Raw genomic sequence first — 15,547 nt, 5'->3', positions numbered from 1 at the left:
GCCAGGATGGTCTCGATCTCCTGACCTCGTGATCCGTCCGTCTCGGCCTCCCAAAGTGCTGGGATTACAGGCTTGAGCCACCGCGCCCGGCCCTATTTTTTATTTTTTTATCAAAACCAGGACTTGCTGAGATGTTCCATGTAGCAACTTGTTTTCTGTTACTGCAGATTTAGTAGTTGCTCCATAAGCCACAAAAAGGTAAATATAAACACAATAAACATTTTTCTAAACTGCATTAAACTTTTTTTCTGTATCCCTCTCATCTGTCTATATTTAGCTTTTATTTTATACATCTTCAAAAAAAAATCAATGACAGAGAAACAGAAGAAATAAAAATCCTGGGCTCTTTATCCTGAGATTTATTGAACACCTCGTACCAACTCCCAGGGTGTTATGAAGATTAAATCAAATAATGTATTTTTCCCAGCACAATGCTCTGTAACACTTGAGGACATAGCACTTGCTTAATAAACGTTACGCTAGTGCATGTGTACATGTTGTTTTCCGAATGCAGATTCATTCAAACGTTGTTCCCTTTTGTTTCCTCTGTAAACTTTAAAGGACCAGCAAAGAATATGATACTTGAGGATGGAGATTGGTTGTCTTTGTGTTGTGATGAGAGTGCTGAGTTTAAGGGAGTCTGTGCTGTGCCTGCTTTCTCCAGCTAATGCTGATAATGAGCCCAGGAAGAGCAACATCAGCATTGACAGTGGATTTGTTTAAAACACCCATTCATGGACCCTTTCCAAACCTGCAGAATCACATTACATAGAGTGGGACCAAAACGATCAAGTGATTTATAAGCTCATTAAAGCTTGAGAGGCAATGCTTAGCTAAGTGGTTATCAGCCCAGGCTTCTAATTAGGATTACATGGCTAATGTAAAAAATCTTACTTGTGCCCTTTCCACAGGTTCTGTTAATTGTTCTGGGTGGAAGCATCCATATTGTTCTAAGTAAGGGCCTCATGTGACTCTTAAAATGAGGACAGAGTCAAGTATGAGGGGTTCAGGATACATTCATGAGAGTTAAGTTCCACCTTTGCATTCAGGGTTGGTCACAGGGTCTGTTCTGTTCAGGTTTGATAGAGACAGGTCAGTGTGGCCCATATTGCCATTATTGTAGCAGAAATTGGTGGTATCTGTGCCAGGGGAGGGCACCTGAGAACAGGAAAAGGAAAATATATATATTTAAGAGACGGAGTCTCACTCTGTCGCCCAAGCTGGAGTGCATTGGCACTATCTCAGCTCACTGCAACCTCTGCCTTCCGGGTTCTAGCAATTCTCCTGCCTCAGCCTCCTCAATAGCTGGGATTACAGGCTCATGCTGCCATGCCCGCCTTATTTTTTTGTATTTTAGTAGAGATGGGGTTTCACCGTGTTGCCCAGGCTGGTCTCGAACTCCTGAGCTCAGGCAGTCCACCAGCCTTGGCCTCCCAGTGTGCTAGGATTACTGGCCTGAGCCACTGTGCCTGGCCAAGAAACTTACATTTTTATCTTCATGGAGTGTCTCATTGTTCCTGAATCCCTTCTTGTATAAAGGACAGAAGTGGGTGGACTTTTTCTCCAGGTTTCGGTTTTTCTGCCTATGGGTGTGGTGGTAGCAGGTAAACAGGGGGTGCTGATACCTTTAGAGGCATGTTCTCAAGATACAAGTGTAATTTGTCCAGAGAATCTCATCTGAGAAGGAATTCCAAAAAAGGAGAAAGAGGAAGAATTGGTTCTTTTTTTTTTACTTAAACCTGTCTCAGATCAAGAGCTGTGTCCACTCTTCCTCCTGGAATACCATGTGTTTGGTACTTGCAAACCTTTACTTCTCTCCTTGATCTTTTCCTGCCTAATGAGCTAGTTTCAATTACTTTAAAAATTCATTATAATAGTCAAGGGTCTCTGAAAAATATTTTTCCTATGTACCAGAGCCGCCTTTATATTCTCTGCATTGTGGCTTCTAATGTGCCATGCAGAATTCTCATTATGAATTTATAATCTGCAATATTAAAAATATTTCCTTTGTAGCTGTTGAATTACGGGAATGTGTGGATACTCAAGATTTCTATTGGGGAAAAGCTGGGGTCCTTAGTAAAGAAAAAGAACATGTAATGTTGAGGATCCACCTGTGTTCTCCATTAGCTCTATACAGAAAAGGACCAAGAACATGCTTATTTAAACAGAATGGCATTTATTACCCAGGAAGTTCTGAAAAAATTTTTAGGAGATTCCTGCTCTCTAGGGTGCTGAAGAAAGACTACTTAAAATCAGTAACAGTACAGTAAATAGGAGACATCTGTATTTTGAACTTTGCATAAAATTGATGTTTCTTTATGGTTAAATTTAGATTATAATTTACTTTTCAGGAGCAGTATTCCAGCAGTGATGCTGTGTTCTTTGTGCATCAGCACATCATAAAAATTTGTTCCCAGTGCAGTTGATGTTAATGATTCACTTGGCTAAAGAGCTCTCTGACAAGTGTTTTTTTTATAGAGTTAATTACTTTTCTCTTCATTAGTAAGTATCTTCATGCAGCTGATGTGCATAAATTAGCACATTTGATTGGGCAGCTGCCTTTTTTTTCTTAGGTTTTATTTGCATATATGTCTTTGGAAGATGAAGGCTCTCATCTTTATTTACAAGCCAGAAAAACTGGAAAAAACACAGGTTCTTGTTTGTTTTTTTAGATGGAGTCTCGCCCTGTTGTCCAGGCTGGAATGTACTGGTGCAATCTCAGCTCATTGCAACCTCCGCCTCCCAGGTTCAAGCGATTCTCCTGCCTCAGCCTCCCAAATAGCTGGAATTACAGATGCACACCATCGTGCCCGGCTAATTTTTGTATTTTTTTTAGTAGAGATGGGGTTTCGCCATGTTGGGCAGGCTGGTTTCGAACTCGTGACCTCAGGTGATCTGTCTGGCTCAGCCTCCCAAAGTGCCGGGATTACAGGCGTGAGCCACTGTGCCCGGCCAATGCAGGCTCTTGTACTTAGTGGATGTTTGACAAAATATTATTCTTGGGCCAAAAACATTGGCATTACTGGTGAGCTTGTTGGAAATTCAGAAATTCAAACTTTATTCCAGATCTTTAAAAAAAACGGCATAATAAGATCTTCAGTTTATTGTACACATTAAAATTTGAGATGTACCTTCTAACTCAACATGTCTTTTCCATCTGAAAAATATATACAACTCGTTGTGTATGATATAAATATACCACTCAAAAATTTACACGTTTGTATTCATGTCCTTTTATACTTTTTCATTCAAAAAAAGTATATATACACTGATGTTGTGGATCTTATGCTGTTCTGTTATCTGAGTTAAATAATACATTAGATAATATTTCTGTATTTAAATTTATTGTATAATTTTAGTCACTCCTTTAAGTCAGAATCAGTTTTCTATACTGTCTTACTTTGCCTTGAGCCAAAATAAAAATTCTGCCCATGGTTATTTAGTAAATATATATGTGTGTGTGTGTGTTTTTCAGGGACCATTGACATTTAGGGATGTGGCCATAGAATTCTCTCTGGAGGAGTGGCAATGCCTGGACACTGCACAACGGAATTTATACAGGAAAGTGATGTTTGAGAACTACCGAAACCTGGTCTTCCTGGGTGAGGATAACTTCAACACACAATTCCTAATATGCCTTAAAGGTTTTATTTCTCTGTTTTTGTATAACTTGTGGTAATTTGTGCTTTGCATAAATGAGTTTCAGATCCCTGTTTTCAAGAAAACCTTTGAGATTTGTCCGTGTAGAAAGAAAATTTCTTTATTATGTTTCATCTTGACCTGAAATTTACACATTCCTGAGCTGATCTGTATCCTTCACTTTAGATTAGTGGTAATTACAGAAATGTGATGGCATAAAATGTTGTTGCCCACACCTTAAAATTTAATTGCCACCACCAATTTTTGATTCAGTAGTACTGGCTAGTGAAATTAAAGACCTACAAATTTTAAGTATTTTTTCACTATTTAGAAATGTCTCATAAATTAGTAATTTGGGATTAATTTACTAGAATATGCTATGACATTCTCTTTACTGAGCACATTAGTAGGTCAGTAATTGGAGAAGATGAGCAAGATTCATGTTATTTATTTTTAATAAAACAGGTATTACTGTCTCTAAGCCTCACCTGATAACCTGTTTGGAGCAAGGAAAAGAGCCATGGAATAGGAAGAGACAGGAGATGGTAGCCAAACCCCCAGGTAGGTGAGAATGATAGCGAATACAACAGATGACGCAGATGAGAGGTCCAAAGGTCAAAGAGAAAGTCAGTTCTTGACATGGAATTTGGGAAGCTATGTTCCAGAGAAAGTAGTTTCTGGGAAGCTCAGTTTCTTTTCTCTTGTTCTCACATAGGGACATCTTCTTTCTTATCCTCTTAAATTCTCTAAAAATTCTACTTCCCCATCAGTGATCTTCCTTCAAGTTTACTGTGAGCCAGGATCCTCTTTGTGGCTTATAGGAGACTGCACAACCTGACTGATGTTCCATTGTTTTAGGGACACACAAATATCTGCAAAATTTTGAGAAACTCTGTTATTTTTTAAGTTCTCTTTTTACATCATGTCTGAAATGTGTATGATTAGTGGTTTCTTTTCCATTTTTTGGGTTCATTTTTCTGCACACTTTGTCTTGTTTTTATTTAGTCTTTTTTTGATACTCTTGAAATATAGTTTGAAATTATAAAGTATAATGTCCTTCTTTGTTCTTTTTCCTCAAGATTGCTTTGACTATTCAAAGTTTATTGTAGTTTCATATAAATTTTAGGATTTTATTTTTCATTGTTGTAAAAATATGCCACTGGAGTTTTGATAGGGAGTTCATTGAATCCATAGATTATTTTGGATAATATGGCACGTTAACAGTATTTATGCTTTCAGTCCATAGACATAAAGTATTTTAAAATGTATTTGTGTTGACCAGGGACAGTGGCTCACACCTGTAATCCCAGCACTTTGGGAGGCCGAGGCAGGGAGATCATTGAGGTCAGGAGTTTGAGATCAGCCTGGCCATCAGAGTGAAATCCCATCTCTACTAAAAATACAAAAATTAGCCTGGCCTGATGGCAGGTGCCTGTAATCCCAGCTACCCAAAAGGCTGAGGCAGGAGAATTGCTTTAACCCAGGAGGTGGAGACTACAGTGAGCTGAGATTGCACCACTGCATTCCAGCCTGTGTGACAGAGACTGTGTCTCAAAACAATGTAATTATTTGCCTCTTCTCTAATGTATTTCATTAATATATTTTTATTGTAAAGATTTTTTTACCTCCTTGTATAAATTTGTTCTCAGAAATTATTTTAATGCTACTATAAATAAGATTGTTTTCTTAATCAGTTTGCTTAAGTGTATGGAACTTAAACTTGTATGTTAATTTTATATTTTGCCAAATTACCTAGTGTATTTATTAAACAGGTTTTAGTATAGTTTATAATTTTTTATATACAAGAGCATATGATCTATAAGCAGCAAGTTTTTACTCATTTGTCTTCAATTTCAATGAGTTTTTATTTTTTATTTTTTATTTTTTTGAGACGGAGTCTCGCTCTGTCGCCCAGGCTGGAGTGCAGTGGCTGGATCTCAGCTCACTGCAAGCTCCGCCTCCCGGGTTTACGCCATTCTCCTGCCTCAACCTCCTGAGTAGCTGGGACTACAGGCGCCCGCCACCTCGCCCGGCTAGTTTTTTGTATTTTTTAGTAGAGACGGGGTTTCACCGTGTTAGCCAGGATGGTCTCGATCTCCTGACCTCGTGATCCGCCCGTCTCGGCCTTCCAAAGTGCTGGGATTACAGGTTGAGCCACCGCGCCCGGCCAATTTCAATGAGTTTTAAAACTTTTTGATTAATTCTTCTGCCACATACTTGCAGTTCTATGTTAAAAGTATTTACAGTGGGTACAATATAGTTTTGCATTGGTGTCTGAATTTAAAGGAGCAAACACCTCTTTAAGTTTTTATAAACTGGTTTCAGGAGGTAAAGATTTTTTTTTTGTTGGGTTCTCAGGGTGATGAGATGCCCTCTGGGTTTGTAGTGGAGAGCGGTATAGCTTGATCACAAGGCTGCTGGGTCTGCACTAGGGCTCACCTTTAGTTGGCTTAACGGGGGCTTGGGTAATTGTAATTTCCATTATATTTTGGAATAGACTAAATATTTATCTGGATGTTGCTCTATAGGGCAAACAGTAGGGCAGGTTTTCGTAATTGGGTCTATATATGGTGGGCCTTATATCAGAATGTGGATGAGTATGGCTTTCACTGAGTATCAAAGAGGTTTTATCAGATCACTGTGTGGGTTCCTATATAGGCAGAACAGGCCATGAACTATAGCTCAGGGAGCTGGAACCGAGTCATTAAACTGCTTCAGAAACCACAGTAAAGGACAAGGTCTGCAGGCCTGCCTGCGTGGCTATAAATGGGTGTCTTCCTACAGGCTTCTGGAGGGCAGGTCTCTCCCAGTCTGTGGCTGGGAGGAGTTTGGGATGATTAGAGAGTAAGTTCAGAATTCTCAGTGGGACTAAATTTGGTGGGCCATTTCCTGGTCTGTAGCTTAGAACAGGGTTCCTGTATTTTTCCACCTGAGTGAGGGCTTGCCTTCTGAAAAGAACGCTCCTTAATCTTAGACTGTAGCAGAGTTTCACAACACCTTCTCTGGATCTCAAAGCTCTCTTAAAGGCACTTATTTTTGAGATGGGTTTTGGCTTTATAACCCGGGCTGGTCTTGAAATCCTGGCCTGAAGCAGTTCCCCAACCTGAATGTACTGTGTAGCTGCCATTACGGGTGTGAGCCATGGCTCACATAAACGCATTTTTGTCAGGGATGGCTGATAAATTTTCTTGTTGTGGGATGACAAGCAAATAGGGAACCTTTTATTTATCCATCTTACTGATGTCACTCTCCCTATATATTACTTTCTATTTTCTATTTCAAATTTTTCTGTACTTTAGGTTCAGACATTTAGGACAGTATGCTAGAATTTACATGATATAGCTGATGTTACTTATAAATTTAAATTTGCTGCAGGCAAACAGGAATTATAGTATTTTCATCCACTTTCTTAAGCATATATCTAAATAACAACATAACTAATTTCTAAGTTATTTTTTTTGAGAGGGAGTCTCGCTCTGTTGCCCAGGCTGGAGTGCAGTGGTGCAATCTCGGCTCACTGCAAGCTCCGCCTCCCGGGTTCATGCCATTCTCCTGCCTCAGCCTCCCAAGTAGCTGGGACTACAGGCGCCCGCCACCACGCCCGGCTAATTTTTTTTTGTATTTTTAGTACAGACAGGGTTTCACTGTGTTAGCCAGGATGTGCTCGATCTCCTGACCTCGTGATCAACCCGCCTCGGCCTCCCAAAGTGCTGGGATTACAGGCGTGAGCCACCGCGCCCGGCCGCATTTGTTTTATATATAAGAAGTGCTAACCATATTCTGCAAAATATATAATTTTTAAATTTAGCAATGCAAGACTATTGTTTTGCTTCTAAGGTTGAATTACAGCAGTTTTATTTTGTGTAAGAATAGCATATATTTAAAACAAAAAAATTACTAATTTCTTTTAAATTTTTATTTATTATAAATTTATTGTTAGAATCTTTTATTTATAATTATACTGTTTTTTTCTGAAATTTTATTGCAACACAGCGCATGCCAATGATTTGAAATACCTGCTTTCCATGAGTACACATAGTCAAATATTGTAATTATCTAGACAAATTCTTTTTTAATGGTACATAAATATTGCAAACCAGATTTTGTGAGTAAACATTTCTCTAGTTACTGTTTTGCAGTTCCATATTAGTGTTTTATTTAGTGTAGGTTTTTAAACATCAGTTTATTGTGATTTTTTGTTTTACTTATATATTTAGACATTTTGCAATTCTGTTTATAAACTTTAAGTCAAAATGGGGTTTAATTAAAAGATAAATCAGCTGGGTGCAGTGGCTCACTCCTGTAATCCCGGCACTTTGGGAGCCCAAGGTGGGTGGATCGAAGGTCAGGAGTTCGAGACCAGCATGGCCAATATGGTGAAACCCCATTCTACTAAAAATACAAAAATTAGCCTGGCGTGGTGGCGGGTGCCTGTAGTCCCAGCTACTTGGGAGGCTGAGGCAAGGGAATCTCTTGAATCTAGGAGGCGGAGGTTACAGTGAGCTGAGATCGTGCCGCTGTACTCCAGCCTGTGCAACCGAGTGAGACTCCATCTCAAAAAAAAAAAAAGGTAAATCAGCCATATGTCTATCACAATTAGTTTATATATGTGTGTGCTTTTATCTACAAATATGACCTCAACTTTGGTTATGGCTTATTTTGTATATATTCTTTCTTAGCTGATTTTCAGTGGTTGTCCTATCATCTCTAAGTGAATAGTCATGGAAATCGCCTTCTTTTCACCATGTGTTTAATGATGAATATATATTTCTTTTGCATGAGAGAAACACTTTTGTGATTTGAAGATAATTTTTGAAAAGATACATAATTCTGTATTTTTTCAGTTTTTCTTTAAAAAAATTGTGAAAATATAACAAAATTTACCATCTTAAATTCATTGAAGTGTACATTTCAGGGCCAGGCATGGTGGTGGCTTACATCTATAATCCAGGGATTTTGAGAGGCCAAGACAGGAGGATCACTTAAGCCCAAAATTGGGAGACCAGCTTGGGCAACATATAAAGACCCAGTCTCTACAAAAAAAAAAAACGTTTTTTAAAGACAGGCATGGTGGTATGCACTTGTGGTTTCAGCTACTTGGGAGATTGATGGGGGAGGATTTACTTGAACCTGGTTGAGGCTACAGTGAGCCATAATTGTGCCACTGCACACCAACCTGGGTGACAGAGTGAGATCCTGTCTGAATAAAAGTTGTACATTTCAAGCATGTTAAGTGTATTCACACTGTTAGGTAAAATACTTCTAAAAGTTTTACATCTTGTAAAACTAAAACTCAGTACACATTAAGTAACAACTGCCCATTTTACTCTCTCTTCGGCCCTGACAGACACCCTTCCACTTTCTGTTTTTATGAGTGTGACTACTTAAGATAGCTCATAGAAGTAGAATCATACAGTAGCCATCATTTTGTTACTGGCTCATTTTAGGTGAGATAATTCTCTCAACATTTTTATTAAAATGGGATAAGATTTTCTTTGTTTTTTTTGAGACGAAGTTTTGCTCTTGTTGCCCAGGCTGGAGTGCAATGGTGCCACCTCGTCTTACCTCTACCTCCCAGGTTCAAGCAATTCTCCTCCCTCAGCCTCCCAAGTTTTTTTTTCTTAAGGCTGAATAATATTCCACACCCGGATCGCTTCAGCGTTTTGGCTTTTTTTTTGTTTTTGAGACGGAGTCTCGCTCTGTCGCCCAGGCTGGAGTGCAGTGGTGCGATCTCGGCTCACTGCAGTCTCTGCCTCCCAGGTTCAAGCGATTCTCCTGCCTCAGCCTCTTGAGTAACTGGGATTACAGGCACCCGCCACCACACCTGGCTAAATTTTGTATATTTAGTAGAGACGAGGTTTCACCATATCGGCAAAGCTGGTCTCAAACTCCTGACCTCAGGTGATCTGCCTGCCTCGACCTCCCAAAGTGCTGGAATTACAGGTGTGAGCCACCGTGCCTGGCCATGTTTTGGCTTTTGTGAATGCTGGTACAAGAAGCATAAATGTTCAAATATGTCTTCCAGGTCCTGCGTTGCATAGTTTGGATGTAGATCCATAAGTGGGATTGCTGCATTTAATAATAATTCGATTTTTAATTATTTGAGGAACATTTATAACATTTGTCAATAATGATTGCTTCCTTGTTTTGCACCAATTAACATGGATTTTATTTTCCTTGCATCATCAACTGGGTGTTTTCTAGAAAACTTTTAGTGGCTATTATAATGGGTGCGAGAGGATTCTGTTTTTCATCATGACTTTCATGCGTTTGTCTACAAATTAGTATTTTTGTGTATCCTTTCAAATGCTTTTTTGCATTTGTATCATTTTGATGAAAATTTAGTTCAATTATTTGTCCAATTCTAAGTCATTATTCAACTTTATAATTCAGTTTTAATAGTTGTTTATATATTCTGAATATTAACTCCTATCACATATGATTTGTAGATATTTTCACCCATTTCCTAGGAGGCATCACTATTCTTCTGAATGTTTTCTTTGATATGCAGAAATTTTGAAGTATAATGTAGTTCAGTTATTCTTTTCTTCTCTTTGTTGCTCATGCATTTAATGTCGTATCTAAGAAAATGGTGCCACTACCAATGTCATGTTTTTCCCTATATTTTTTCTAAGAGATAGCTATTTTTTAAATTTCTAAATATTTTATTTCAAATATTCTTTGCATATAGTTCAAGGAAAGGATTCAGCTTTATCAGTGTAGATAACCGATTTCAACGTTAGTTTTTGAAAAGATTATCTTTTCTCTATTATGCGTTAATTGCGACTTAGTGAAAGATCATTTGATCATACACAAAAGGGTTCTTTTCTGGGCTGTCTATTCTGGTTTTTTTTTTTTTTTGGAGTCTTGCGCTGTCGCCCAGTCTGGAGTGCAGTGGCGCTATCTCAGCTCACTGCAAGCTCCGCCTCCTGGGTTCTCGCCATTCTACTGCCTCAGCCTCCCGAATAGCTGGGACTACAGGTGCCCACCACCACGCCCGGCTACTTTTTTTGTATTTTTCGTAGAGACGGGATTTCACCATGTTAACAAGGATGGTCTCGATCTCCTGACCTCTCATGATCCACCCGCCTCAACTTCCCAAAGTGCTGGGATTACAGGCATGAGCCACTGCGCCTGGCCGTCTATTCTGTTTTTTATCTCTTTATATGTCATTGTGTCAGTGTCACATTGTTTTTACTGTTGTAGCTTTTAATATGTTTTTCTATCAGGAAGTATAATACTTTTTTTTCATGGTTGTTTAGCTAGTTATAGACATAATCAAGACAGGGTCTCACTTCGTTGCCCAGGCTACTTTCAAACTCCTAGGCACAAGCAGTCCTTCTGCCTTGGCCTCCTGAAGTTCTAAATTTACACATTTGAGCCACTACACCCGGCCTGTGTGTTTCATTTTCATATATTTTTGGATTTGCCCATTTTTCCTTTGCTTTTAATTCCTAGTTTTATTAAGTTTTTTTGTTTGTTTTGTTTTTTTGAGACAGAGTCTTGCTCTGTCGCCCAGGCTGGAGTGCAGTGGCGTGATCTCAGCTTACTGCAAGCTCCGCCTCCTGGGTTCATGCCATTCTCCTGTCTCAGCCTCCCCGAGTAGCTGGGACTACAGGTGCCCACCCCCATGCGCCGCTAATTTTTTTGTATTTTTAGTAGAGACAGCATTTCACCGTGTTAGCCAGGATGGTCTTGATCTTCTGACCTCATGATCCGCCCGCCTCAGCCTCCCAAAGGGCTGGGATTACAGGCGTAAGCCACTGTGCCCTGCCCTTATTAAGTTTTTGTCAGAAAACACACAGTGTATGATTTTGGTGTTCTTAGATTTATTCATCATTGTTTTGAGACAGGATCTTACTGTCACTCAGGCTGGAGTGCAGTGGCATAATTTTGGCTCACTGTAGCCTGAGCCTCTTGGACTCAAGTGATCCTTCCACCTCAGCTCCCCGTGTAGCTGAAACTACAGACATGCACTATCATGTCTGGCTGTTTTTTTATTATTATTTGTAGGGATAGGGCCTCGCTGTGTTACCTAGGCTGGTCTCAAACTTCTTGTCCCAAGTGATTCTCCCACCTTGGTCTCCCAAAGCATTGGAATTATAAGCATGAGTCACTGCACCCAGATGTTATTGTTAAATTTAATAAGACCCATTATGTGTTTTAACAGAATACACTAGGTGCAAATAAGAATATTATATATTCTGTTGCTTTTAACTGAGAAATTTTTTTATGAGTCTGTTAAGCCTAGTTGGTCTGTGCTATGGTTTGGATGTCCATGTTCTCCAGACCTCTCGTTGCAATGTAATCCTTAATGTTGGATGTGGGACCTGGTAGGAGGTGTTTGGGTCATGGGGGCAAATTCCTCATGAATGGCATGACGCCATCCTCTTGGTAATCAGAAAGTTTACACTCTATTAATTCAAATGAAAGCTGCTTCATTAAAAGAACGCGTTTCCTTCACCTCACACTTGCTCTGTCTCTTACCATGTGATATGTCCAGTTCTCTTACCTTCCACCATGATCGTAAGCTTCCTGAGACCCTCACCAGAAGCAGATGCTGGCACACACTTCTTGTACGGTCTGCCAAAATGTGAGCCAAATAAACATATTTCTTTATAAATCATCCACTCTCAGCTATTCCTCTATATGCAAAATAATCAGTACAGTCTATAATGTCGAAGTTTTCTGTTTTCTTATTGATCTTTTATCTTAATTTTCTATTATTAAAAATAGGGTCTTGATATCTACAATTATTAAGTTGCTATGTATTTCTTTCTTTTGTCAATATTTGCTTTATATATTTTGGAGACCTGATGTTATTAATACACATACATATAGATAGATAAATATGATAGTTATAGATTCCTGGTAAATTGACCCATTTTACTTACCATTATATAATATCAGTCTTTGATTAATGCTACAACTTGATTTGTTTGTGTTTTTGTTTTTTTGAGACAGAATCTCACTCTGTCGCCCAGGCTGGAGTGCAGTGGTGTGATCTCGACTCACTGCCACCTCTGCCTCCCGAGTTCAAGCAATTCTCTTGCCTCAGCCTCCTGAGTAGCTGGGATTACGGGTGTGTGCTACAATGCCCAGCTACTTTTTGTATTTTGGGTAGAGATGGGTTTCATCGTTTGTCCAGGCTGGTCTCGAATTACTGACCTCAAGTGATTCGCCTGCTTTGTACTCCCAAAGTGCTGGGATTACAGGTGTGAGCCACTGTGCCTGGCCAAGTACTTGACTTAAAGCATATTATATATAATATAATGATGACCATCTCACCCAATTGTGGTTACTATTGGCATGAAATAAGATTTTTTTCATTTTTGTTACTTTCAGCCTATTTGACTTAATGCTAAAATCTATGCTTTTTTACTTAAGCCATTCAGGCGACTTATTTCTTTGTCTTTCTTTCTTTCTTTTCTCTTTCTTTCTTTCTTTCTTTCTTTCTTTCTTTCTTTCTTTCTTTCTTTCTTTCTTTCTTTTTTCTTCTCTCTCTTTCTGTCTTTCTCTCTTTCTCTCTCTCTCCCCCCCTTCCCTCCCCTCCCATCCCCTCCCCTCTCTCCTTCCCTTCCTCCCTTCCTTCCTTCCTTCTTTCTTTCTCTCTTTCTCTCTCTCTTTCTTTCTTGGGGCCTCACTCTGTCAACCAGGCTGGTTTGCAGTGGCGTGATAATTATTGGCCCACTGCATCCTCAACTTTCTAAACTTAGAAAATTCTCTTACTTCAGCCTCTCCAGTAGCTGGGTTACAAGTAAGCACCATCACATCCAGTTAGTTTTTTTGTATTTTTGGTAGAGACAGTGTTTTACCATGTTGTCCAGACTGGTCTCAAATTCTTATTATTTTTTTTAAATTTTATTTTTCTATAGGTTATTAGTGTTTGGTTATATGAGTAAGTTCTTTAGCGGTAATTTTTTATATTTTGGTGCACCCATCACTTAAGCAGTATTCACTGCACCCTATTTGTAGCCTTTTATCTCTCGCCCCCCGCCCCACCCGACCCTCCCAAGTCCCCAAAGTTTATTATATCGTTCTTATGCCTTTGCATCCTCATAGCTTAGCTCCTACGTATCAGTGAGAACATACGATGTTTGGTTTTCCATTCCTGAGTTACTTCATTTAGAATAATAGTCTCCAGTCTCATCTAGGTCACTGCAAATGCCATTGATGCATTCCTTCTTATGACTGAGTAGTATTTTATCCTATATATATACCACAGTTTCTGTATCCCATTGTTGATTGATGGGCATTTGGGTTGGTTCCACAATTTTGCAATTGCAAATTGTGCTGCTATAAATGTGCGTGTGCAAGTATCTTTTTCAGATAGTAACTTCTTTTCCTGTGGGTATGTACCTAATAGTTGGGTTGCTGGGTCAAATGGTAGTTCTACCTTTAGTTCTTTAAGGAATCTCCACACTGTTTTCCATAGTGGTTGTACTAGTTTACATTCCCAACAGCAGTGTAGAAGTGTTCCCTGATCACCACATCTGTGCCAACATCTACTGTTTTATGATTTTTTGATTATGATTATTCTTGCAAAAGTAAGGTTGTATTGCATTATGGTTTTGATATGCATTTCCCTGATCATTAGTGATGGGAACATTTTTTCATATGTTTGTTGGCCATTTGTATATCTTCTTTTGAGAAATGTTTATTCATGTCCTTAGCCCACTTTTTGATGGGATTGTTAGTTTCTTTCTTGCTGATTTGAGTTCATTGTAGATTCTGAGTATTAGTCCTTTGTCAGATGGATAAATTGTGAAGATCCTTTCCCACTCTGTGGGTTGTCTGTTTACTCTGCTGACTGTTCCTTTTGCTATGCAAAAAGCTCTTTTGTTTAATTAAGTTCCAGCTATTTATCTTTGTTTTTATTGCATTTGCTTTTGGGTTCTTGGTCATGAAATCCTTGCCTAAACCAGTGTTTAGGAGGGTTTTTCCAATGTTATTTTATAGAATTTTTATAGTTTCAGGTCTTAGATTTAAGTCCTTAATCTATCTTGAGTTTATTTTTGTATAAGGTGAGAGATAAGGATCCAGTTTTATTTCCTACATGTGGCTAGCCAATTTTCCCCAGCACCATTTGTTGAAAAGGGTTTCTTTTTCCCACTGTATGTTTTTGTTTGCTTTCTGAAAGATCAGTTGGCTGTAAGTACTTGGGTTTATTTCTGGGTTTGCTATTCTGTTCCGTTAGTCTATGTGCTGATTTTTATACTAGTAACATGCTGTTCTGGTAACTACAGCTTATAGTATAGTTTGAAAGCAGATAATATGATGCCTCCAGATTTATTCTTTTTGCTTAGTGTTGCTTTGGCTATGTGGGCTCTTTTTTCGTTCCGTATAAATTTTAGAATTGTTTTTTCTAATTCTGTGAAAAATGATAGTATTTTGATGGGAATTGCATTGAATTTGTTTATTGCTTTTCGCAGTATGGTCATTTTTGCAAGATTAATTCTACGCATCCGTAAGCATAAAACATGTTTCCATTTGTTTGTGTTGTCTGTGATTTTTTTCAGCAGTGTTTTGTAGTTTCCCTTGTAGAGGTCTTTCATGTAATTGATTAGGTGTATTTCTAAGTATTTTATTATTTTTGCAGCTATTGTAAAAAGGGTTGAGTTCTTGATTTGGTTCTTCATTAGGTCACTGTTGGTGTATAGAAGAGCTACTGATTTGTGTACATTAATCTTGTACCTGGAAACTGCTCAATTCTTTTATCAGTTCTAGGAATTTTTTGGAGGAGTCTTTGGGGTTTTCAAGATAAACGATCATGTCACTAGCAAACAGTGACAGTTTGACTTTCTCTTTACTGATTTGGATGCCCTTTATTTCTCTTGTCTGATCGCTCTGGCTAGGACTTCCAGTGCTGTGTTGAAGAAGAGTTGTGAGAGTGGGCATTCTTGTCTTG

At 38.7% G+C, this 15,547-nt stretch overlaps 1 protein-coding gene across 2 annotated transcripts in view; it reads left to right on the top strand.

The window, feature by feature from the left end:
- Positions 1–15,547, top strand: part of ZNF680 (zinc finger protein 680) — a 54,172-nt gene that overhangs the window by 24,558 nt on the left and 14,067 nt on the right. The window contains exons 2-4 of one of the 2 annotated variants that reach the window (XM_011955120.1): positions 3,476–3,602; positions 4,105–4,200; positions 12,604–12,721. In XM_011955120.1, the coding sequence (XP_011810510.1) occupies positions 3,476–3,602; positions 4,105–4,200; positions 12,604–12,721 (341 nt within the window). The remainder of the gene's footprint in view (positions 1–3,475; positions 3,603–4,104; positions 4,201–12,603; positions 12,722–15,547) is intronic. The other variant, XM_011955119.1, reaches the window with a different exon arrangement.

Source organism: Colobus angolensis, unplaced genomic scaffold, assembly GCF_000951035.1.
Source record: "Colobus angolensis palliatus isolate OR3802 unplaced genomic scaffold, Cang.pa_1.0 Scaffold395, whole genome shotgun sequence".
Taxonomy (NCBI): Eukaryota; Metazoa; Chordata; class Mammalia; order Primates; family Cercopithecidae; genus Colobus; species Colobus angolensis.
Note: the sequence above shows the minus strand (reverse complement) of the source record. Positions and strands in the feature narration are given on the sequence as shown.